This window comes from Saimiri boliviensis, chromosome 8 (genome assembly GCF_048565385.1).
Source record: "Saimiri boliviensis isolate mSaiBol1 chromosome 8, mSaiBol1.pri, whole genome shotgun sequence".
Taxonomy (NCBI): domain Eukaryota; kingdom Metazoa; phylum Chordata; class Mammalia; order Primates; family Cebidae; genus Saimiri; species Saimiri boliviensis.
In genome coordinates, this window is record NC_133456.1 from 15,685,540 (window position 1) to 15,711,648 (window position 26,109).

General features: G+C 47.3%; 2 protein-coding genes across 10 annotated transcripts in view; one reads left to right on the forward strand and one right to left on the reverse strand.

Annotated features, from left to right (window-relative positions):
- FYCO1 (FYVE and coiled-coil domain autophagy adaptor 1) overlaps positions 1–26,109 on the forward strand; it is an 81,845-nt gene that overhangs the window by 41,122 nt on the left and 14,614 nt on the right. For 6 of the 8 annotated variants that reach the window (XM_074403986.1, XM_074403982.1, XM_074403984.1 and 3 more), the window contains 3 exons: positions 467–611; positions 19,500–19,595; positions 25,527–25,737. In XM_074403986.1, coding sequence (XP_074260087.1) covers positions 467–611; positions 19,500–19,595; positions 25,527–25,737 — 452 coding nt within the window. The other 2 variants (XM_074403988.1, XM_074403989.1) reach the window with 2 other exon arrangements.
- On the reverse strand, positions 6,105–12,621 carry CXCR6 (C-X-C motif chemokine receptor 6). Of its 2 annotated transcripts, none has more exons than XM_010336999.3 (2): positions 12,338–12,408; positions 6,105–9,303 (listed from the first exon to the last, which is right to left on the reverse strand). In XM_010336999.3, exon 2 carries the CDS (start codon positions 9,280–9,282, stop codon positions 8,263–8,265), a length of 1,020 nt encoding a protein of 339 aa, XP_010335301.1. In that variant the 5' UTR covers positions 9,283–9,303; positions 12,338–12,408; the 3' UTR covers positions 6,105–8,262. The 2 variants fall into 2 exon arrangements, with proteins under 2 accessions (XP_010335301.1, XP_003926302.1); XM_003926253.4 differs by having other exon boundaries at positions 6,106–9,303; positions 12,395–12,621.

The window sequence follows — 26,109 nt, forward strand, 5'->3', positions numbered from 1 at the left end:
GATTCTTGTGCCTCAGCCTCCCAAGTAGCTGGGATTACAGGTGCCCACCACCACACTTGGCTAATTTTTGTATTTTTATTAGAGATAGGGTTTCATCGTTTTGCCTCAAGTGATCCACCAGCCTTGGCCTTCCAAAGTGCTTTCTTAATAAGGTTTTTCCTTTCAAATAAGGGACCTCAGAGAATACACAAGAGGTTGAAACCTTTCTAAGCCCCTGACTTTGAGAAGTCTCTTAGGTTGTGCATACCATTTCATCTGTAAGCCTTCCTCTACATTTTTGGAATGTCCCAGCAACTGTTTCTCTCAACTCTGGACAGAACAGCTGTCAGTTGAGTGACTAGTTAAACTGTGCCTCAGCAGCTTGTTCTGCATAGCTGCACTCTCTCACTTTCCCAAGGGCCCTTACCCAGCCTGTGCGTAACAGTGTGTTGTGTCTCTTCTCTCCTGATCTGCCTCTGCTGCCCAGGAGCAAACACAGACTACAGGCCACCAGACGATGCTGTGTTTGATATCATCACAGATGAGGAATTGTGCCAGATACAGGAGTCCGGCTCCTCCTTGCCTGAGACACCCACTGAAACTGATTCTCTTGACCCAAATGTGGCTGAACAGTGAGTAGAGGTCACCTCCATTTCTTGAGTACTCATGGCAAGCCTGACTGTTGTGCTTTCTTATCAAAGAATGAGTGAAGTGAGACGTTGGAAGCAGGATTGACTGTCTTTGCCTAAGGGAAGGTGCCCGAGAACAGTGCTTTGTGATGACCTGGAAGAACACCAGTGCTTGGGTAGTGGTCAGTTTGAGCCTTGCAGGGAGTTCCTGGGAGATGTCAGTGGCCCCTGGTTTCAGCGTCACCATTAAGGCCTGTCTTTCTTGGTTTGAGCACCTGTGTTAGTTTGCTTGGGTGCTATATCAAATACCGCAGACTGGGTGACTTAAATAACAGAAGTTTACCTTCTCACAGCTCTGGAGGCTGGAAATGCATTGGCAGGTGCTGGCAGGGTTGGTTTCCTGTGAGGTGCCGCTCCTCGGCTTGCAGGTGTCTGCCCCCTTACTGCTTCTTCCTGTGGCTATCCCCTGTTGCACACCTCTGGTGTCTCCATGTCTCTCAATCTCCTCTTCTTATAGACAGTGGTCAGATTGGATCAGGGCCCACCCTAATGGCATCATCTTAACTTAATCATTCATCTACAGGCCTAATCTCCAAGTGCAGCCACAGTCTGGGGTACTGGTGCTTAGGGCTTCAGCATGTGAATAATTTGGGGTATGAGGAGACAATTCAGCCTATAAAACAACCCTTGCTGGGCCTCTCTTGACAGTTGATCAGAGCAACATGCTGCAGCGTGCTAATGGAAAGGAACACGCCCTGGGGATCACTGGACTGTGGGGGTTGGGAGAACACTGCAGGCTAATACAGTCAGGGAATGCATCAGAGCAGGGGTGTCCAATCTTTTGGCTTCCCTGGGCCACATTAGAAGAAGAAGAATTGTTTCAGGCCACACATAAATACACTAACACTAATGATACCTAAATAAGCTTAGAAAAAAAATCACCATCCTCCCCCAAAAAATTTCATAGTATTTCAAGAAAGTTCATGGATTTGTATGGGTCACATTCAAAGTCCTGGGCTGCACGCAGCCTGTGGGCTGCAGGTTGGGCAGCTTGCTTCAGAGGAAGGTATTCCAGGAAGGAAGGGAAAGGCCCAGAGTCACAGAGGCTGCAGTGAGTAGGGGCTATCTTGGGTGTTGAGTTTGGTGATGGATTGGCTTCATCCGTGAGGCTCCAGCACAGTGAGTTTAGTTCATCTTTTGGAAACAGTAATCAGGCTTGGTAAGGATGCCATGAGAAAGGAAGCTCGGAGATAGTTGCAGTTGTCTCTGATAGAGGTGTCCTCTCGGAGGTCACTTTAGCTGCAGATAAAACCACCGAAAGCCTCAAAGTTATAGCAGTAAGAAAAATATGGACAGGTCTATTACTTGGTGCCCTGTGGAACCCAAGGGACTTTCCACTCATCGAGCCTGCACTTTGCCCTAGCACTGGTATTTTATGTTCCTCTTAATCAGCAACCTGGCTCCACCGAACCTTCCTGACTGCTGCAAGAATGCTGCAGCTTACAGTCAGCCTGTGCATAACTGTGTTGTGTGAGAGAGCAGGCTTCAGAAGGACAAAACAGCCACTGTAATGATGGTCTTCAGTGCTTATTCTCCCTTGGCCCTCTCATGTTTCTAGTATAGCTATTTTCCAACAAGGTTTTCAAGGAGAGTTTTACAAGGGCCAATTTTTTAAAACATGAATTGTATAAAGTGCCACCATGTTAAAATGCCAAGAGTTTATGACATGGGACCCATAGAAAAGGAGGTCATTGCTTGATGTTTCTCAGCCCTTGTTGTCCGACTTTAATGCAGCTTCTACGAAAAAAGCACTGGCCGTTCAGAAACTCAAGAAAGAATGTATGTGGTTCCAGGTCCCAGACGTTTCTCGACCCATTTTCTCTAGTTAAGGACATTTGATGTTGCTCCTGCCTCGACATTGAGATCTGCCCCTCTTTTCCTGTCCAGAATTCAGAGGACTGATCTGTCAGATTGATCATTCAGGATTTCTGCTGCATGTATTTCATCTTCATGAGGCTGCCAGTGCAAGAGACTTCAGGCCTATGAATATCTACACAACCCTCTGTTCCCTGACTAGAGAGTGACTGAACTCACCATGTTGTAGCTTCATGGATAAAGCTAGCTTGATCACCAAACTCACTAGACCCAAGATTGCCTCTGCTACTGTCATTTCTGTAACTTTGGGCTTTTCCTTTCCTTCCTGGGATACTCCTCCAGCCCCTAACCATGTAAGCCTGCAGTATTCTCCCAACCCCTATGGCCCAGTGGTCCCTGGGGCATGGTCCATTCCATTAGCACTAAGCTACACTCTGTCTCCACCACCTGGAAAGCTTGGTGGGTAGATGGTAGGTGGTAAGGTGAGCAGGACCAGGAACCTGCGGGCCTGGGAGGACATTCTGGCTTGAAAGTATCTTGCTGCCTCCTCTAGCCTGCGTGAGAAAGTGACTATCCTGCAGCTGGCTCTCTCCTCACCCCTCACCTTCCTCTGCCGAGTAGGAACAAAAACAGGAGGCATTCCGACTGCTGACAAATATGTGTCGTTTTGGTCATGGGAAATCAGGAACTGTTCCAGGGGAAAGAAACTGCCAGCGTGATGGTCCACGACCACCAAGACGGATCTGGTACTAACTGACGGGAACCTGCAATCCCTGCACTTCTGTTTGGGTGAAGAGCCATTCTTCCAAGTCGGTTAAAGGCGGCACTGCCAGTCACCTTTTTGTGCATTAGCTGGAGATAAACACAAGTATTTCTGGCAGTGTTTTCCTACGTTCTTTTTCTTCTTAAGTTTTAAGACCTAAATAAAAAACACCAAGAGTCTGAGAAAGTATGGGAAATCTGAAGCCCCAGATTTGTGTAAGCATCCCTGGCAAGAAACTTCAAGAAAAAATAAGCAAGTCCAAATTAAGAAGGGATATGGGAAACCTTAAACACTAAGTCTAAATTCATGAGGAATTTCAGGCCACTTGGAAGTAGTGTTGTTGAAAGTGACTCTGTTATGTGCCTTTCTTAAACCAGCTGCTCTTACATGTGACCTCACTAGTCCCTGTGCTGCCCACCAGGAAGTGGAAATTGTCATCTCATTTTATAGCCAAAGAAGCTGAAGCCTCAGGAAGCTGGATAATTTGTGGTGTTGGAGGTGCCAGCACTAGGCTTTGGACTCCTCCCTCCAGTCCACTGGCTTAAGAGTCATTCAGAACAGTTCAGCTCTCTTCTCCCCATCCCATGTCCATCTTCCCACCTCCATGTTCACTCTTTCGCACAAGTACACATTCTTGGGGCTAAGGAAGTTGTTTGCGCTACCCCTTCTCCTGGCAGAGATGGGTCAGGAAGAGGTCTCAAAGTCCAGCCTGCCAGGGAGACCTGGCCGGATGTTGGGACTCGCTAAGGAACCTCCCAGTGGTCCCTGTGCATGGCTCAGAGCTAGAATGGTGGTGAGAGCAGGAGCACAGCCCCTGACTTCTGCAGAAAAGATGGTATTCGTCAGAGCCCTCCAGACACACCTGTACACCCCCCTTTTCGGTCATTTAGGCCCACCCTCTGCCATCTCCACTGACCAGGTGCCCAGCTGTTCTCTAGACTGAGGCAGAGAAGGAAACCAAGCACTTGTCAGCTGGTGAACCAGGCCTGTGGAGTAAGGGCTGGCAGGAGCACTGGGCTGTGGCTCCCTCAGCCTTTGGTCAGCTTCTACCCAATCATGGCTTCCTTGAGGCCCAGCCTCCCCCTCTGGCTACCAGAAGAACAGACAGTATGGTGGTGAAGAACTCAAGCTCCAGAGTCAAACGTGCCTGGTGTGCCACCTCCAGCCTCCATGGCTCTAGGCAGGGCAGTCCCCGAACTCAGTTTCCTTTCTTACACAGAAGAGACTAGAACAGCACCCACCACTAGGGGTATTAGAAAGATTACATGAGAACTGTGTGTGTGGACCACTGAGCCCAGCCCAGTGCCTCATGCCTGGGAAGACTTTCATGGAGCTGTGTTGCTTTCCTGATATTGTGCCATCAGGGGCTGAGTTGTGCATGTACTGCTTGCTGCCCTCCCAGTACCTCGCACTACGTAGCCTAATTGTCTCCTCCAAGGAAGATTCTTCAGAAAGCTGGATGACACTAATTGAGCTTAAACTCTCCCACAAAAATGAACCCGGAACCCTCAGAGCGTCTTTGCCAGTAATTGCATCAGAACTGGTGCTTTGTGTCTGAGTGTCTAGGGGTGCTGTGGTAGATTTGTCACCCACCAGAAGATTTGATGCTTGTTATCTCAGAAACAAAATGAGAACAGGATATGGTGAATGGTTAAGGTTACAAAGCCACCTTGCATGTGGGTTAACCCAAGATCTCTGCCTTCAGCTGAACACTGAGGTGACAGGTACCCTGTGGCTTGTCAGTGGCAGGAAACCTTTCTGCAGCCAATGTTCTGGGCAAAGAAAGAGGCTGTTTACTGAGGTGGTAGTCCTAGCTCTGTTGTCTGAGGTTTGGCAGGCATTAATCTCTCTGAACTAGTTTTCTCATCTGAAAATGGGGATGATAGTGCCAGGCCTCCTACACAATGGCATTAGTTACCAGGGACTAGCAGGGATGGGCAGCTGGAAGAGGGTGCTGCTTTGAGAGCTCCTTGGAGGAGGAGGCCAGAGTGACTGCCCTGACCGCCTTCCTGACCACTCCCTGATCACTGTCTGCCCTGCCTCCACCCCTGCAGTAGGGGTAGCTCTAGGCTTTTCTCTTCTGTGGCACCATCTCCTCCATCCAGAATATCCACAGAGGACACACCTGGGCTCCTAGCTCCCAGGTTGTCCCTAGAGTCAGTGTCACTTGTGTTCCCCACATCTCAGATGATATGGCCGTTTGTGGCCTCTGCCATATCTCTAATGGGATTGGGGCGCTTAAGTACCACAGCTACCCCCAGGTTTGGGAACTTGGTAGGGAAAGAGCATGTCCTTTACTCTCCAATCCTGAAGCCACACCAAGGTATTGTGGACTCAAACAGAGCTCACACTCAGCCTGATCCCCTCTCCCCAGGCCTCTGATGCCACATGCTGGTGCGGGTGAGCGGAGGGGAGAGCCAAGTGGAAGGGAGAAGGGTGGGCCTGAGGTTGGGAACTGGCCCTTCCCTGCACATGACCACACTCTCCTCTGTGGAATGGAGCCTGTACCAATGGTGTCTTCTGCTTCCTGGGCTGTGATGTGGATGGAATGAGATAAGGCATGAAGGCCTTCTGTAATCTGCACGTGTTATGCCAGTGTTTATTCCCCTACCCAGGGGAGGGGATTGGAAAACTGACATCTACTCCAAAGAGTGGCAGGTAAGGGCCCAGAGGCATAGAATCAATGAGTGGCTGAGGAGGCAGAGAAGGCAAAGAAAGATTTTGCTGCTGTGCTGTTCCTGGGTCCAGGCAGGCAGGGCTTTCCTAAGCTACAAAAGGCCAGTGCAGAGACCCTGGGAGGAAGCAGGCACCTGGTCAGGGAAATCCCCTTGGTCCCAGGTGCTGCTTTTCTGTTGCTGTGACCAGGCAGGCCCAAGCATGGCACTTGCAGTGCGCTGGCCGTGCTCACAAGCACTGTGGAAGGGAAGACTGTCATGAGCCAGTGGTGTAGGTGGTGAACCAGGGCTTGGGTTGGGGTGCTGCATCACCTGTCCAGAGATACATAGTTGTGGAGCTGTCACGGAACACACTGAGTGAGCTCAGAGCCCTGCATTCTCATCACACCATGCTGCATCTCTCCATGGGGACTCGTGGAGATGCTGCAGGACTCTGCTTCTGCCTCTGTCCCTTGGGCCGGGACACTGTCACTGGTGGCCCCTCTGTCAGAAGTACTCCATATTAACATGAGTGCACAAAGGGGGAATGACAGAAACTCTTTTCAAAAGCCAATTAAAAGATAAATGTCAGCCTTGTCACCCTAAAAGGGCAGAATCTGTTGCACTTGGAGGTCCATGTGGCCTGGGTGCAGTAAAACTCTGCTTTGCATTTAGGTGTGTTTATGAAACGGTAGGTAGGATCCTGTGGGCCCTGAAAGTGGTGTGCCACACACCTGGAAGGCACAACAAAAACCCTCCCTCACCTTGCTAACCCATGGGCTGATGTGGAGGGCTTCCATTTTGTGTCACCAGTTCTTGTAAGAAATAATAATTACTGGTATTTTTTGGACATTTTCTCCACAAATGCAAACTGTGCCAAGTGTTTCACATGCAGTGTCTCAAGTATTCACACCAACCCGTAGAGGTGGGTGCTGTTATGATCCATGTTTCACTAAAAAGAAAGGAAACAGGTGCCCGGAGGCTAAGAGATTTGCCCAAGGTCTTACTAACTGGTGAGTGGCAGGGATTCAACTGTGGTCTATCCAACCCCCAAAATCACACCGTTAAGTCAGTTCCGGCCTGTCTCTCTGTGCAGTCTTCTTAGCTGTTGTCAGTTGGTTCTCCATATTTTGGGATACATAAGCCCAAAAACATCCTTAAGCCTATTGAACAGATAGCCAGGATTTAATAAACATGCATAAAACCTGACATTTGAAACTGTGCCTCATCCTGTGACCATGTTCTAGAAGTTAAACAAATCTGCCCACACTTTGGACAGGAGGTTAGAAACCACAGTGAAAGAGCAGGGGCATTGTCATTGGTATATTCCATTTCCTTGATAGAACACCGCCCTGAAAGTTTGCAACTTACTTCCCATGTTCTGAGCCTAAAGGTAACTTTTTGGTATATTCCAGGCATACCACATTAAAACAGAATGTACCGAAGTATGAAAGTTTGGAGACTTTAAAAGTTTTATTTCTTAGTTATGAAACTCATATGCTATTAATATGTAACATAATGTGTGTATATACATTTATATATGTTGGCATGGCAGACATTGGAAAATTTCATTTTTAAATGAGCAAAGCCACCAAAGGGTCCACTTCAGAAATGCTGCTTAGATTCATTACAGTCTTAAACACTGTTTTGCACATTTTTCAAGCATTCCATGGACCACTTGAATTCTCAGCCTATTATAATTCGTTTTGCCCATTGTTGGAAAATTGACATCTACTCCAAAGAGTGGCAGGTAAGGGCCATTCCTGGTTTTGCCCATTCATAGCCCCTGGTGCTAGTTATTCTGGATTAATCAAAGCAACCTGAACATCTACCTATACAAAAGTCAAACCCCAAAGTGAGGCAGGACCTGATCTTATTTCTGTTCGGTGCCCTAGTGGTTGAGGTGTGAGCCTGCTAAGCCAGCATTTGTTTCCACAGCTGCTTTTACCTCCACTGTTTGCCCAGTAGTCAGAAGAGCCTTCTGAGCTTGGGCACCCACCGTGCCACCTACCATCAACAGCCTTGTTGGCTGTGCTCACCTCCTCAACCTTCAGCCCCAGTGCCAATCAAGGAGAACCTAACAGCATAGGAGTCGCGTGTCATCCCTCTTTGTTTCAGCATTCTTGGGGATAGAGGAAGGAAAGTGCTTAAAACTTTTAGGCCCCCTACTTGTGCTTTCAGCATGAGTGTTCAAGAAGAGAACAGTACATATTCACACTTGAGAGGAAGCATTCCAAACTGGCCAGTGTCTGATAACTTCTCCATGAGAAGGTGCAAGCTGTAAACAGCCTGCCTCACCAATCCAGAGGACGCAGCCATGCCTTACCAATTCCAGAGCAGCTATTCAAAACCTTGACAAGGCCTATAGCTGGAACACGCCGGTGGCCTCCACATAGTGGGAGGCAGAACAAGTCTTAGAATTGTCCTCAGAAGACTTCCATTGATGTGAGACCCCAAGGTAAGGGAGGCAGCCAATGTCCTTCACAAGTTTCCAGAAGTTCTTCCGAAACTTCAGGCTGACAAAGGCGTAGAGCACAGGGTTAAGGCAGGCACGCAGGTATGCGATCGCCTCTGTCACTACGATGGCGTACTGAAAGCTGGTCATGGCATCATACTCCCAGTGTGTGCTGCGGATGAGCTTCACAAGGTTGAAGGGCGTCTGGGTCACCAGGAACACAGCCATCACCAGGAAGATGATCTTTAGAGATCTGTGCTTCTGGAAGCCTCGAGCATGAAGCAGCGTTTTGATTATGACTGAATAGCAGACAATCATGGCGAGCAGTGGCAGGAAGAACCCCAGTGTCATCTGGGTGGCAAGAACCACAGTGGAAATCTCCTCATTATGGTAACCACATATGAGCTTGTCGAGATCAAAGACATTGCCATAGATGATTTGGGGCAAGGAAACCAGCAGGGATATCACCCAGATGAGCAGGGAGGTGACCTTGCCCCAGGTCATCCTCTTGGCTTGCTGGTTGTAGGCCTTTGTGGCCTTAACCACTGCAGTGAAACGATCCACAGTGATGCAGGTGAGAATGAGCATGGACGTGTAGAAGTTTATAGTGTAGATGCCCAGTAGGGTCTTGCACATGGCCTTGCCGAAGACCCACTCACGGATGCCTGCATAGGCCCAGAAGGGCAGGGTGCAGACAAACACCAGGTCAGCCAGGGGCAGGTTCACCAGGAACACATCCGTCAGGCTCTGCAGCTTATGGTAGAAGATGGATATGACCAGCACGAGGGAGTTCCCTACCAGACCGCAGATGAACACCACCAGGTATGTGCAGGGCAGAAAGACCTTCTTGAACTGCAGGAAGTGTTCATGCTCCTCCCGGCTGCTCTCAAAGGAACTGTTGAAGTCTTCGTAATTGTACTCTGCCATGGTGTCTGTTCTAATGAACACCTATGAGTAAGAACCCAGGAATTATATTTGGGGCTGAGGATGCCATTCTCTGTCTTTCTGCTGTCCCACTGACCACATTTAGAGGGGAAATAGCTGTCTCCTGAACCAACCCACTGGGATATGTAGGAACAACACAGCAACAATATTGAAAATAGCCAATTCTGAGGGGAAATTGCTCAGGCAGGACAAGGACTCTCCATTAGCCTGAAAATTCTCAGGATCTCACCCATCCAGGAGACAACTCATAACTGACCCCTACGTACATTCCATAAAATCCTGTGCTCAAGTGTTTTGAGAGCAAAAGTCGCCGTGCTGCCAGGTGGGCACAGCGCTCTTTGGAAGAGCAGCATGAGAATGGATGGTTGAGCCCACTGATAATCTGAGCTCATCAATGGGAAGCGCCTGTTTTCATCTCCCCCTGCCTCACCACAGTTACCCATCCTGAGCCCCATTTCCTAGTAAACTGTGAAAGCTAAAGCCAGTGCCCCTACCAGGGGGCTCTACTATCAAGGAGACTCCTGGAGACCACAGGTGTTTGGGGATGACAAGACTGCTCTGCTTGGGTAGGCAGTCCTTCCTGCCCTTACTTCCCCTCAATTGCATAGATTTTCAAAGGCTACTAATGGGGAAACAAGGCACAGAAAAGCCCATGGCTACCCAGCACTTTGGTGAGCTGGCTTCATGGATAAAGCGTTGGGCAGTTCTCCTCACTTCCCAAATAAACTTTCCCCTTCATCATCTAACACAGTTTGTGGCATTCCACCATCAGAGCCTCATTTCCTGAAGACTTCTGAGCAAGAAGTCTCTTAAAAAGGTAGATTTCCCCAAAGGGGAACCTTGTCTTAGCGTCTGTGATTGACAGCTTAGGACAGGCGTCCCCAAACTTTTTACACAGGGGCCCAGTTCACTGTCCCTCAGACCGTTGGAGGGCCGCCACATATTGTGCTCCTCTCACTGACCACCAATGAAAGAGGTGCCTCTTCCTGAAGTGCGGCGGGGGGCCGGATAAATGGCCTCAGGGGGCCCACGGGCCATAGTTTGGGGATGCCTGGAGGAGTCAGGGGCCTCCTTTAACAAGCAGAAGACCCAATTGAAATGGGTACCAGATGGGCTGCATTTCTTACCCAGGGATGTCACTTCTCTCTGACTCTTCCCTCTGCCCTGTGACCCTGCCAGAGACCACGGACAGGACAAGGGGTCATGTAACCTATGGTGTGGGAGCAGGAGCAGCTGCAGTAACATCAGCCCGTGAGTGCCAGGCCTGCCCTTGCTACTGACCTGCAGATATTCAACATGCAGCAGCTCATTTCCAGTGACCTGGAGCCATGTCTGGCCAGCACCTCAAGAAGGTGTATGAAGAAGAGCAGGTGTTTGGATAGAATCTCTGCCAAGTTTAGCAAAGTCAGAATATTGCCTGACCAGACAAGGACATATAAACAATGAGGTTACCTCTCCTAATCCACTCAGAAACACTTCTGTCCCTGACGTTGAGTCCGAACTGGGAGCAGTGTCTCTGATGCTGCTGCTTGCCTCTGTCTTTCCAGGGGCCAGAGTGCCCTTTCTCTCTAGCAAGGAAGGATGCTGCCTTTGGGCTAAGACTGCTTAATAAATAATCCTTGCCCTTCGACCACAGTTGTTAGATCTCTAAGGGAGATAAGTCAGCCAGTAGACATCCTGCCCCCCACAAGCTTTCTGGGGTACTGTATTGAGTAGGTAAGATAATGTTTATGTGTTATTGATTCACACAGGCAAAAACATAGATTTTCATCCTTTAAAATATGAAACAGGTGGCTTTACTCTTAAGAATAACGTCCAGCTCCCCATTATTGCTTGACTTGCTCTTGCCTTTTTTTGATATCTTCCTGTTCAAGCTTTTCTGCTCCCTTATGCTGCTATTACATATTTCCTCAAAGGACCGGTGCAAATTCATGTGTAAGAATTGGTAAACTTTGTTGTGTAGTAATTGGTAAACAGATTGGGCCTGGACAGTGCTGTGCAAATAGAGTATTAAAAATTACTTTCCCTTCTAGAAGAGGCCAAATTAAACATTCATTTATTTCTCTTCTGTAATCCTATTTTGATCTCTGCAAATTAAAAAAATACATATACAACTTTGGAAATAGTGTAAAAGTCTGATAATAAATGATGAAGCAAATTATAATTCAGACATAAAATATGACTTCAATGTTTAGGAAGTATTTTTAACGATTTTGGGAAATGTAATACAGTTAAATTGCTAAAAACAGTGTAAACACAAAGCAAATATGCAAAGTATTAGCTATTACTGTTACAACAAATAGATGTCAAAAACCATATAAAATTGTGATTCTTAACCTTTTTTTAATCATAAACTCCTTTGAGAATCTCTTAAAAACTGCAGACCTTTTCTCAGAAATAATGCGCACGCATGCGCATGCACACACACACGCACACACACACACACACATACACACACACACACACACACGCCCCTCTGCAATTCTGGGAGTCCATGAACCCCTTGAATCCCTCTGCCATGTATTCTGAACTCATTTAAGAGTTCATGATAAACTCTATGATTTTGACTGTACTTTTAAAAACCTGGAAAAAATAATCGCATTTTATTAGCATTTGGCCTTCAACTGAGGGAGTTATGGATGACCTATTTCTTCCTTCTTTTTTTAATAGTTCCCAAAGTTTCTACAGTAGTACATTGATTTATAATGAAAAAAGAACATAAATGATAATCTGAGAAAACAGCCTTAGGCAAAAGAAATGAAAACAGAAATTATTCATTGAGCAAATATAGACACTAACTAGAGTCTCCTTATCTCCCCAGGTGTATCTGACTATGCCATTTCTAGCAGTACCATCAGCCTACAGGCACTAACTGTGTGCCCAGAAACATGATCGCTGTTTTTCATGTTTCTCCAGTTTAACCCATACGGTAGCAAATGGCAGTGATGGAATTTGAACTAAAAGCGGTTGAGCTCCATAGCCTGGCATTTTACACTGTGCCCCACTACAGACAGGAATCTGAGAATACCAACAATACCTGGAGTTAGTCCTCCCCGTCTTCTTTTAAGTATAAAGTGTAAGACAAATGACTCACCGGCAGAAATGCTTGGTCGGTTTGTTCCAGAGATGAGCTTGCTCACGAAGCAAGGTCTGCCTCTACTTCTGTGATGTGGTTCATGTTTCCGCTGAACCTTTTTTAAGAGCCCTCAGCTGGTTATATACGAGACCCATCCCTACTCCCGTCCTTTAGTTGTGAATCCACATGACCAGCCCTCCCCTGTGTAATGCATGGATCAGTCAGAGATGGATGGGTGACTCTGATACCCCATACCCCCTTCGTTCTGCCTCGGGGCTGATTCTTCTGTCAGAGCATGACAGGGGTTTTATTTTTTTTTTAATTTTTTTTTTTTTGAGACGGAGTTTCGCTGCTCTTGTTACCCAGGCTGGAGTGCAATGGCGCGATCTCGGCTCACTGCAACCTCCGCCTCCTGGGCTCAGGCAATTCTCCTGCCTCAGCCTCCTGAGTAGCTGGGATTACAGGCACGTGCCACCATGCCCAGCTAATTTTTTGTATCTTTAGTGGGGACGGGGTTTCACCATGTTGACCAGGATGGTCTCGATCTCTCGACCTCGTGATCCACCCGCCTCGGCCTCCCAAAGTGCTGGGATTACAGGCTTGAGCCACCGCGCCCGGCTGGGGGGTTTTATTTTTAAACTAAAGGGGAACAATAAGGAAGTTTGGCTCTGGCCATCCACTGAAGATGGTAGCATTGTTACCTTAAAATTACTTCATTCATGAGTCAGACGTCTTTTTGAAACAGTTGAGGTCTGGGCCAGTGCTGAGTCCATGGCTGGGTTCTGTGTGCACATGCAGCTCCAGCATATGTGATGGCGGTTTTGCCCCATAGCAGCCCTGCAGTGGATATTTTCCCTCTTTTATAGGTGAGAACACTGAGGACCATAGCCAAAATAACAGCCCCCAGTCCACACAGCTAGAAACTGGCAAATTGAAGATACACACTTAGGTCTGTGTCATTACCAGACCAATGAACAGGATGACGATGGGTCTGCCAGAAGTCCTGGTGCAGCCCCACCTCCTAAGCCCACACCACTCAGGCCCCTCAGCAGGCAGTGCCCACCCACTCTGCCTAGCCTGGCTGGAATCATCTGGTTTCCTTGGTCTGCCCTTTCTACTCCTGGAATTCCCCAGATGTTGACAACTTTTATCTCAGCACAGTTCTAGCTGTCAGCCTCCATGATCTAACGTTACTGACCCTTCTGGGAAATAACACTGGAAGGCAGGAATTGGAGGCATGTCTGCTTTCCCAGAAGCAGCTGACCTCTTGTGGAGGTGCCTGGCCTCCCTTCTCTGACTGTGCACTGCCATTCAGGCTGCTTCTCCCCAGTGCTGTTGCTCTCTCTACCACCTGCTAGGCGGACCTTCTCATGTGGCTCTTCATAAGGGCAAATGTCAAGTATTGGGAGCAGGGACCAGGAGCAGCCTCAGGATCCAGAGACTAACACTCAGTTCTACTGCAAGCTTGGCCCTATGCTGGATGCTTCTGTGTACAGCCATCTAATCCTAATCACTTACAGATAGACAGAAGATTAGAGAGATTAGCCCACTGCCCAAGAACACACATCCCCAGCCGTCACCCAGGACTGTCTGGCTGCACAGCCAATGCTTCCTGTTCTGCTCTGTGTATGGAGCTGTGATAACAGATCTGAAGACCTCTAGTAGGTTTGCAGGCATTTTCTGAGTGAATTAGTTCAGACTATCCTTTCTACCAAACTGGTACAAATGAGTGAGGTGTTCCTTATGGGCATGAACCATGAGGCTGCGTAGACTGCATACCAATGGACAGGTGGATGCAGGGAGTGGTGAATGAACGAAAAAAGGAATAGACTGAGCCAAATAGACCCCTGTCTTTCTGAAAGAGACCTTTCAAGGCAGGATGGCAATTTAAAGTAACCCTGCCTAATATTTAGGAATCTTTAAGCTTTGAGGCAGGCGTCCCCAAACTTTTTACACAGGGGGCCAGTTCACTGTCCCTGAGACCGTTGGAGGGCTGCCACATACTGTGCTCCTCTCACTGACCACCAATGAAAGAGGTGCCCCTTCCTGAAGTGCGGCGGGGGGCCGGATAAATGGCCTCAGGGGGCCGCATGCGGCCCACGGGCCATAGTCTGGGGACTCCTGCTTTGAGGGCTGAGTTTTACCTAGGTACAAGTCAACCATGCCATTCAAGACAGGTCCATAGACAGTATTAGAATGGCCTGAGCCTCGTCAGACACCGTTGGCCATGCTATTCTTGGCAAGCCTTTCTACTCCCTGGGGAAAACAGGCTGGCACCTAGAGCCCTCCATGACTATGTATATGTGTTAATATGGAAATATGCATATTTGAGAAAGCATGGCTTGTTTATCATGGCCATTCTTTAATGGAAACTTCTCTGTAGTACAAAAGACTTGCAACTAAATTTGAGGAGCTGAGCTACTCACAGGTTTGGGGCTAAAATTTTGTTTTACAAAATGTCTTTTGTTTACTTTACAAAATGCCTTTTATTGTCTGCCAGTTTGTAGTGTTAATTGTCTAAAGAGCATTACTTTTATTTGAAACAAAACTTTAAACTTCTTAAGGGTGGGTACCCAATCGTATGTGTCTTAGATTTCCCCAGAAGTACCTAAACATCTTCTAAATAAACTTGGGGGAAGAGTAAAAGGGAAGTGCAGACATACCTGCTGCAGATTTATCTTGGAGGTCAGGTTGTTGGCCTGCTCTCCTTTCCCGAACATTGCAGAGCTGCTAAGTTATCTGTTCCAGGATTCAGATGAGACATTTACTGCTCTGGTGGGAGCAGAGCTACTAAGGCTGAGAGGTATTGTTCTGGGGGTTGTTAATAAGCAGGAGAGCTGGAGAAGGAATCCGCGTGTAGAGGTTAACTACATCCAGCGGAAGAAGGTGAGGTGTAGAAGTGTCCTACCACTAGGAATTATGTATCTGAGTCACGGGCACCAAAGTATATTAGCAGCAGCAAATCCATGTGGGTCTGCAGCATCTTGAGTCTTGCCTCCTTGGAGGAAAGAATTTTGGGGCGAAAGTAGGTTTAAGGCAGAGGGAGAGACTAGGGCAAGTTTTAGAGCAGGAACAAATGGAAGTAAAGTATACTTGGAAGAGGGCCAAGCAGGTGACCTGAGAGATCCAAGTGCCCCATCCAGCCCTTGATTTGAGGTTCCCGTACACTGGCGTGGTTCCAGGCTTTGTGTTTCTTCTCCCTTGACCCTTCCCTTGGAGCAAGCTGTCCGCAAGCGTGATGGCTTGCCAGCACTAGGGGCCGCATGCTCAGTATGTTTACTGGAGTTATATGCATGCTCACCGGAGGTGCTTTTCCCTTATCTGTCGAATGTTTCTAGAGGACCGGTTAAACTCTGCCATTTTGCCTGTTAGGGATCATGCTTGTGCCCACCCGCCCAGCTCCTGAGATCTTACCAGGAAGCTGCTGGTTACTAGCTTCAGATGTTTTCTATCTATTGGAAGACTCTTTCTCTGGCTCTGGCTGCAACCAGTTATTTTAGAGAGTCAGTTTAACAATTTCCCAACCATTGCTTGATGGTCGCCTGACATTCCTGGGGGAGGGAGGCCCTCTCTTGGCCCTGCTCATGTCTGCCTAGCTACCTACTCTTAACACTAGGAATTTATAAGCAATGGATTAGCAAAGTAAAACCAAGTTAATACAATAATAATAATAAATCAGTAGCAAAATTAAAAGATGCCCCCAGATCACAGAGTGAATGTGATGTGTGTGGTGTGGTTCAGCCCAACCTTCCAAACCTCTGGTCAGTGGAGCCTTCTGCTGTGAGAGGCCTGTGCTGTACCTGCAATGACCACAGTGGCCACCAGTCCAGGTGATAACTGAGCACTTGAAATGTGGCTACTGTAACCAAGGAGCCAAATGTTTAGTTTTTTTTTTTTTTTTTTTGAGACGGAGTTTCGCTCTTGTTACCCAGGCTGGAGTGCAATGGCGTGATCTCGGCTCACCACAACCTCCGCCTCCTGAGTTCAGGCAATTCTCCTGCCTCAACCTCCTGAGTAGCTGGGATTACAGGCACGCGCCACCATGCCCAGCTAATGTTTTGTATTTTTAGTAGAGACGGAGTTTCACCATGTTGACCAGGATGGTCTCGATCTCTTGACCTCGTGATCCGCCCGCCTCGGCCTCCCAAAGTGCTGGGATTACAGGCTTGAGCCACCACGCCCGGCAAATGTTTAGTTTAATATGAATTTAAGTTTATATAGCCACATATGGCTAGCAGCTATTGTACTGAAGAGTACAGTTCTAACCTGAAGTCACCTCCACTTCACGGGAGACTGTTCACAGATGGAAACTGACCAGAGGGACAAGAGGAGCCCATGTAATCAGAAGAAGCAACACTTCTCACTCTGCCTGGCCTAGCGAGGCTGAGGGGAGATGGCGCCCTCTGGGGAAGTTTGGCAGCAAGGCACCTTGGGCCGTAGGGGTTTTCCAGGCATCCGTTCCTCCCTCTGCTAGTTTCTAAACAAGCAGAAGATCTGTACCGCAGGCAGTCTGCAGGATTGAAGTTGTGTGGTAATTATGTAACAAGCAGGCTGAGGCCATTTGATCTGTGACAGGGAAGGACTGTAGACTCCCTTCGTAGAGACCAAGCTGGAGGGGCTCCACCGTGACTCACGCAGAGGGGTGTGGACTCTAGGACTGCCGTGCCCGGGACTGCCTGGTTTGTGCTCAATACTTTATCCTGACTCGCTCCTAATGCGGACGCCTTGGGTATGTCCTCCTTCGAGAGCATTTGGGACAGAAGAAAACCTTACTCTGAGACAAATAATGTAGACATTCACTGGGCGTGGGCCGTGTGCACAGCAAGCTGCCCGGGCGTACCAGGGTGAAACCCACAGAGGGACAGACAAGTTGACAGACTGGAATATGTGCTCGAGAGATATTCAGCTCCACTGACCACAGGCTCCTGGCAGAAACTGAGAAGGAAAGGGTGGCATGCCATCATCAACCAAGCTAGCAGTAGGCTGCCATGACCAGAGCGAGGGGAGGAGGAAGGCTGTGTGGGCGGTGAGGATCTGTTATCTTTGCTGATTCTGCCTCAGTAGCAAGGAAAGGAAGCAGCTCTAGTAGGAGCTGGGGTGCCCTCTAGTGATCATGCTTCCGTTGCCATCCTTCTCAAGCGCCTACATCCCTTGGCATTCTCTGAGTTGCTGGAACATTTTCTAGGGCATCCCACAGTAAGAAATACATCTTACATGGCTACCTAGTGTACATGTGTGTACATATACGGTCAAAACAAGCCTCATAAGTACTTACCCTCGTAACATGCAATATACTATTGTATTTTCTATTTTATTCTAAGTGTTGGTCATAATCTACTAAATTGATTCATGGTCCAATAAATGGATAATGACCTGCAGTTTGAAACCCTATTGAGAAGAAAGCCTTCTGCCCTAATTGTTACCTTTGAGACTGCATCACCCACCCATCTCACTCCCACGTCACTCATGTAACGTATCTGCCAGGGCCAGCAAAGGTCTAGGAGACCTGCTCTGTGAATCATCCGCTTGTCTGTGAGTCATTGTGGTCAGGGAGGAGAGTGATGGATGAAGAGAGAGGATCCTGTGTTAGGATATCTTTTATCCTGAATGCAGGAAAATTGGGAGAACCAACTACAGCTTTCAGAGCCTCTCTCATCCTACATTATTTCTTTATCTCGTTTATGGTATTTACAAGGATGAAAGCAGGCCTGAGTGGCCCTGGCCTGTCTGCTGTGGACCGCTGCTTCCCTGTTATCGAGTGGGTGGTTGCACGAGCGGGCTCCTTGAGCAGCTTCTTGCACTGATGTTCCCTGTTTCTGTTCGTCCCAGGGTGAGGGTGGGGACCTGGAAACCAGTAGCTGGAAAAGCAAAAAGAAGGAGGTGTTAGGCAACGAGGAGGACAGAGAGGGGGCTGGGGCCAGGTAGAAAAAGACAAAGCATGCCCCCGGTGGCAGCACGTGCTGCAGCCCACGTTCTTCCTGCACCTTCCCTGAGAAGAGCACGGGAGCTGCCGGCAGGAAGCTGCTTACCAGAGCAAGCCCACCTCTTTCTCAGTCAGTGGGCTCCATACCATGCTACCTCTGAGTCCTTTAAAACGTACAGCCTTTTCAAGCCATCAGAACCCGGAGGCCATCCAGTTCCATCCCCTTCCATTTAGAGAAGGGAAACTGGGGTCTCAGGAGGCAAGTGCTCACCGTGAGTCACACAGTTAGTCACAGTGCTGAAGCTGAAACCATGATGGACCCCTCCACAGTCATACCACCTTCCCTGCCCTCAGGGGCCACAGAGACCTCCAGCTAGACGGAGCCCCCCCACTGCTCAGGGCTGGTGGCATTCGGCCCCTGGAAGAACACGGATTGTTTCGGCATTTTGAAAGGAAGCCACATTGAGTGGGAGATCTTCCTCATTGATGCCGGCACAGGAGGGCAAGCCTTTGTTTTGGAACTAGGTTTCCTCTTTGTCAGAACTGGGGGGTGGAGCTGGTTGGGCTCTGAGGCACCTGAGATTGTATAAGCCCCGGGCTGAGCTAAGCCTAGGGTCCCACAGGGAGAGCACTAAGTTGCTGTCAGGGTCTAGTTCTGGCTCCAGCCTTGCCTCTGAGGAACTGCCTGGGCCTCTGTGTCCCTATCAGTGAAGTGCAGGGACTGCAATCTGCCAATATGTTCTAAGGATCAGTAATTGAGACGGTGTTCAAAACCTCCCCTGGGTGACTGTTCTTGTGCCTCAGGGATGGGCCAGAGGCTTCTCTAGTCATGCACTGAGAAGGCAGGACCCGTTGGTGCTGGTACCTTGGCCCCGTGGCAATAGCTCTGCTGGCGTGGGCTAGGAGAGTGGCCGATTTGTGTTTCCACTCACCCTCTATAGCAGGAGGTCTCTTCCCTACAGCTGCTCCAGGGAAACTGCTGTAGCCCTATTGTCTTCTCCCTGTCCGCTTGCTTGGCCCTGGCCCCTGCGGCCCTCCCTCTACTCACAAAATCTGCTGGGGCCTCTGTCACGGCCTCTGCAATTAAAGGATGCTCCATGCATCTGGATTTGGCTACATGACTCCAAGACTGTGGACCCAGGATGTGAGACCCTGTATGTTGATAGCTAAATGCCTGTGTTCTCATTTGTGGCATTTCAGGGACACTACATCAACCTCGCTAACGCCTGAGGACACTGAAGACATGCCCGTGGGGCAGGATGCGGAAATCTGCCTGCTGAAGTCTGGAGAACTAATGTAAGTGGCAGCTGCTGCCTGGGCCCTCCCAGGTTTGGCGTTGGAGGACCACTGGCCTCTCCAGTGCCAGCATTGGGGACCGCCCCGGGGGCTCTGACTTGGAACCAGTGGGGCTTCAGTTTCTTTCTTTTCTTCAGGTATAGCTTATATACATTAAGATTCAAGCAAGTATACAGTGCCTGAATTTTGATGAATGATGCAGTGTAATCACTACCACAGTTAAGATATAGAACAGTTCCCTCACCCTGGAAAGTTCCCCGTGCCCCTTTATAATTATTCCTCCCACACCCCATGTTCTTTTCTCAAAATAACTTTGTTAATTTTCTTATTGTATGAGCAAAACACTTTCATTGTAAAAAAATTAGGAAAATAGAGATAAGCAAAACATTTTGGTATATAGCCTTCTAGTCTTTTTTATATATACATACATACATATGATTTTTAACACAAACAAATATTCTAAATCTTATTTTGTAGTCTCTTAAAATTTGCTATGGCATGAGTATTTTTCCCTATGATCGAGTTCTCTAGTGTTATGTCCACTGGCTGCGTAATTGTCATTGAATAGATTCAATCATTCATTCACAGATATTTATTCATTAGCTATGATGTGCCAGGTACTGTTTTAAGTGCTTAGAGTATGTCAGTAAACAAAAGCAACAAAGACCCACCCCTAACCCTCATCAAGCTTACATTCCAGCAAGGGTTGACAGACGATAAACTGTACATATAATTAAGTAAGTCAATATTGTATCAATGTTACAGGGTGGTGCTTGCTATGGACAAAGGCAAAGTAGGATAACAGGGAAGGGGAATTTGCCATTTTAAACAGAGTGATACTGAGAAGATAAGACTTGAAGGAGGTGAAGGAGTTGCCAGACATATATCTGAGGGAATAGCATTTCAGGCAGAGGGAACAGGCAGCACAACGGCCCTGAGATGGTGCCTGGCATGTTCAGGGACTGAGAAAAGGGCCAGTGTGCCTGCAGCAGAGAGAACCAGGAGGCGGAGTCAGAGTGGGAATGAGGGTCCCAGCACACAGGGCCTTCTTGGCCATTGTAAGGACTTTGACTTTGAATCTGAGGGAAATAGGATCTCCTCCCCCACCCCCCACCCCACCACCCCACCCCCCCACCCCACCCCCCCCCCCCCCCCCCCCCCCCCGCCCCATGAGGTTTGTAGCATTAAGAGTGATTCAATCCAATTTACATATGAAAAGGATCATTCTGGTTGCCATGGTGGAGAATAGATGATGGAGGGGCAAGAGCAGAAGAGGGGAGAACAGTTGGGAGGGTATTAGAGGAATCCTTGTTCCTTGGATCAAGTGTTTGCAAAGAGGACAAGGGCAAATTCTGGGCCTATTTTGAAGGTGGTGCCGACAGAATTTCCTGAAGGGTTAGATGTGGTTGTGAGAGAACAGATAACCCATTCCAGCAATTCTCAGGTGACCCTGGACCACACTCAGACAGACACTATGTTGAATTATGGGGTAGACCGAGCAGGAAGAATTAAGTAGCCCCCTCACAAGCCATTGATGCTGGGAGTATGAAGTCAGGACCACCCTTTCTGGAGAGCACCTTGGCTGCAGGATGTACCAAAAGTTCAAGAATTGCATTTTCTCTATGATGCAATAAGCCTACGTCTGGGAAATAATGACTAGATGTGCAAAGAGAAAGCTACCAAAATGTCCGTTGCATGCTACTCACAGCAATGACAATTAGAAATAGTAAAAGAGAACTTGCATGGCTGTGAATGGCTGTTGAATTTTGTCAGATTTTTTTTCTGTGTCAGTTGATAAGATCATAGGCTTTTTCTTCCTTAGCTTGTTGATATGATGGATTGCATTGATTGACTTTCAAATATCGAACCAGCCTGCGTACCTGGGGTAAATCCCACTGGCTGTGGTGTATAATTCTTTTCACACACTGCTGGATTTGGCAAAATGTCTATAGAATGTTTTGCCAGATACAGAATTCACAGTTGACAGTTCTTTTCTTTCAGTATTTGAAATACGTGTACTGCTACTGGCCTCCATGGTTTTAAATGAGAAGTCCCCTGTCATTCAAATTGCTATTCCCCCATAGATAATGTTATTTCTCTCTACCTGCATTCAAGTTGTTTCTTTATCTTTTTAAATTTTTTTTTTTTTCACTTTTTAATTTTTTATTCTTTTATTATACTTTCAGTTCTGGGATACCTGTGCAGAATGTGCAGGTTTGTTACATAGGTATACACATGCCATGGTGGTTTGCTGCATCCATCACCCCATCATCTACATTAAGTATTTCTCCTAATGCTATCCTAACTCCTCACTCCCTTCCAAGCCTCCGCTAGCTCCCCACTCCCTGACAGGCCCCAGTGTGTGATGTTCCCCTCCCTGTGTCCACGTGTTCTCATTGTTCAACACTCACTTATGAGTGAGAACATGCGGTGTTTGGTTTTCTGTTCCTATGTCAGTTTGCTGAGAATGATGGTTTCCAGCTTTATCCATGTCCCTGCAAAGGACATTTGGGCAAAGAGTTCATGACTAAAACACCGAAAGCAATGGCAACGAAAGTTAAAATAGACAAATGGGATCTAATTAAACTAAAGAACTTTTGCACAGCAAAAGAAACTATCATTAGAGTGAACTGGCAACCAACAGGATGGGAAAAAAAATTTGCTCTCTACCCATCTGACAAAGGGCTAATATCTAGAATCTACAAAGAACTTAAATAAATCTACAAGAAAAAAACCTCATCAAAAAGTGGGTGAAGGATATGAACAGATACTTCTCAAAAGAAGACATTTATGTAGTCAACAAACATACGAAAAAATGCTCATCATCACTGGTCATTAGAGAAAGGCAAATTGAAACTGCATTGAGACACCATCTCATGCCAGTTAAAATGGCGATCATTAAAAAATCAGGAGACAACAGATGCTGGAGAGGATGTGGAGAAATAGGAATGCTTTTACGCTGTTGGTAGGAGTGTAAATTAGTTCAACCATTGTGGAAGACTGTGGCGATTCCTCAGGATCTAGAAATAGAAATACCATTTGACCCGGCAATCCCATTGCTGGATATAAACACAAAGGATTATAAATCATTCTATTATAAAGACACATGCACACGTATGTTCTTTGTCTTTGGTTCTTAGAAGCTTAATTATGATGGGGCTTGGCGTGAATTTCTTTGTGTTTTTCCTATTTGCGGTACACTCAGCTCTTGAGTCTCTAGGCTTATGCCTGTTGCCATATTTGGAAAATATTTTTGAATAGTTTGAATCATTTTTCAGATGCACTGTATTTTCCCTCTCCATTTGGGGCTCCAGCGATACAAATGTGAGCTCTTTTGTCCTTGTCTTGCAGGCCTCTGAGACTCTGTTCTTTTTCCTGGCATGCTGCCTCCCAATTCTCTTTTTCCTGTGTTGTTCAGATTGAGAAATATCTGTTTTTCTCTCTTCAAGTATAACTTGAATATCTTCATCCAGCTATTGAGTGTCCAGTGATTTTTTTTTATTTTGGTTATTATAATTATTTAGTTCTAAAATTTCCATTTGGCTCTTTTTTATATCTTCTGTTTCTTTGGTGTGGTTTTTCTACTTTTTTTATTGTTTCAAGAACATTTAAAATTGTTGTTAAAGCATTTTATGATGGCTGCTTTAAAAGCCTTGACAGATAGCTCCAGCATCTGATTAATGTCAGTCTCGGCTTCTGTTGATTGTCTTTCCTCATGTACGCTGTGATTTTTCCTGGCTCATAGGATGAGTGTTTTCGTGTGATGTGTAGGTGAGGGGCTCAGAGACGCTAAGCTGTGATTTTCCTCGTGTTCTGGGGGTCCTTAGTCACTCCACCTTCCTTCTCCTGCCCTTCACTTTTACTGCAACTGCTGAATTATTATTTTCAGGTTTTTTAGTGGCAGTTAATGGGAAGGAACAGGGAGATGTTTGAAATCATGTATAATAAAACTTTTTTTAAAACCTGCCCTCAAGTAAAGGGATGAGGAAAGTTAGGATATTTAGAATAATTAGAACACATCCCAGCTGATTTTGGTAAGCAAAAAAAAAGAAAAAGAAATTTAAAAAAGGAATAATTAGAACACACAGATCCAAGGCAGATCCTTTTCACATTTGTGACATAAGCCTTATAGACAATAGGCTTCTTAAGATTACATTATATTTGAGCAAACCTTTGATTTGTTTTTGTTAAGCTCTCCTTTGGAGAGGCTGAGTATTGTCCTTGTCACTGAATAGATGATGTCTAGAATGCATGATTGGGGCACAATGCAAATACCTGGGTGCCAGGGGAAAATTCTGAAACATAAAATTGTAAAATGCTCTAGCATCAATGGGGCATGATATCAAGTGAATGACTTTTTTTGTGGTTATATGGTAAGACTTCCACATTATGAGAAAGGTGTCTTTTCCAGAATGGACCCCCGCACCTGCCCTCAGATTCTTGAAAATTATAAATACTGGTCAAGAGGTCTTAATCAGAAATAAACCCTAACACACAAAGACATACTGTGTTGAATTGAATTCTCACAAAGGTGAGTATTGGAGCTGTTCTTTAAAGATTCTGGTTTTTAAATTGTTTCTTGCCCTTCTCATTAGCTTTGGGAGTCTGTCCATTCATCTCCACAGCTTTGGAGGCAGATGAGCCCTCAGCACCACCACTTGCTGTGCAGTCTTGGGCGAGTTCCCTAACCTCTTTGAACTTTAGTTCCCGCCCGTGTGTTAAAGGGGACAGTAATACATTTTCTCTAGAAAGGCAGTTGGTATGGTAGAAAGATGATGGCTTTGGCTCAGACTGCGTGAGCCTGGATTGAATTTCTTAATCTGTTTGCATCTTAGTTTCCTCTTTCGTAGAGTGGCAACAGTGATGCCTTCCTGACGGAGCCAGTGCAGTAACACGTGAAATTGTTGAGCATAGGGCATGGCCTATGGTGGCTGCCACCTTCCCATTTCACAGTTGAGAAACTGAGGCTCAGAGTGAGTTGACTCATTGTGAGCTCACCTAGCTGCCTCGGGAGTTGCCCAGTGTAGGAGGGGTACCACTCAGCCTGGAAGGGGCCCTGAGGAGCACGCTCCCCGGGTTCATCTCGTAATCTAGTTCTTGCAGCAGTCATGAGGCAGGCCTGGTAGTCCCTGTTTGGCAGATGAGGAAACTGAGGCTTATGAAAGGATACACCCTGCAGCAGGGATGCAGTTTGGCCACTCACCTCGCATTCTTCACGTCATACTCTGGGTCCAGCACAGAGGAGCTCACTGTCAGTGAACCCTCTAAACTTGTTGAAGAAGCTTTTATCTACCCAGGGAGAGTAAGAACAAGCTTCTCTTCCCAAAACCATTGCATCACTTCCGCCACCCCTGCATCATAAAGAGTATGGGATGTTGGCATTTGAGGCAAGGTCAGGGTGCCCATGTGTAATCTTACAATGGATGTGAGATGCACCGGAGAAGAGGGACTGTATCTAAAGGGCGGGAGGCTTGTGCTGATGAGGTGAAAAGGGTGAGGCAGGGAATTGGAAGAGGAAATGGCAGAGAGAAAGCAGACAGCTGAGCAGCAGGGCACCTTCAAGAGAGCAGCAGAAAGCTGCACCTGGGCACTCGCTTCCTGTCCACGAGGGACATGGAGCCGGTCAGGCCATCCTCAATTCCTTAGTTCCCAAGGGGTTTCAGCTCCACACAGGCAAGGATGTCATCTCTATTTTTTACTGCTGTGTCCTCAGTGCCTAGAACTATGCCAGGCGTGTAGTAAGCACTCAGGAAACGTTTGTTGGAGTGAGCCGCCTGTCCCATACTTAAGCATGTTGGCCAGGGTTACCCGGCGCTTGTCCTCTCCAGAGTCTCCGAAGGATCCAGCCACCTCTGAGCCACAGACAACCTGGCCAGTGGACACAAACACTTTGCCCAGTCAATCAGGTCTTTCTCTGTATTTTTATTTTAGGATCAAAGTACCCCTCACAGTGGAAGAGATCGCCAGCTTCGGGGAGGGCAGCAGGGAGCTGTTTGTGAGATCCAGCACCTACAGCCTGATCCCCATCACTGTGGCCGAGGCAGGCCTCACCATCAGCTGGGTCTTCTCCTCCGACCCCAAGAGCATCTCCTTCAGCGTGGTCTTCCAGGAGGCCGAGGACACACCGCTGGATGAGTGTAAGGTATGGCTGGGCTCCCTGCCTGTGGGTTCCTTCACACATCTGGGTACTTGGGCAGGCCTGTTCCAAAGCAGGGCAGTGGCCATCCTACCCTCTGCTGGGCAGGCCTCACCTGGTATGTTCTGGGCCGTGTCATGCAGAGAAGGTAGAGCACCTGAGCCTTGTCCAGTTAGGGGAGAAAAAGACCCAGAGGTTCTGAAGAGCTGATTTCAAATGTCTGAAGGTCACACTGTCAGACACAGGTAGTCTGCCCTTGGGATAGACGGGTAGGTGAAGGAGGAGTACAGACATATGACTTAATTTAAGGATCATTTTCTAACAGAACTGTGCAAAGCAGTAATGGGTCACCACCTCTCTTCCTCTGGTTTTTAGCTT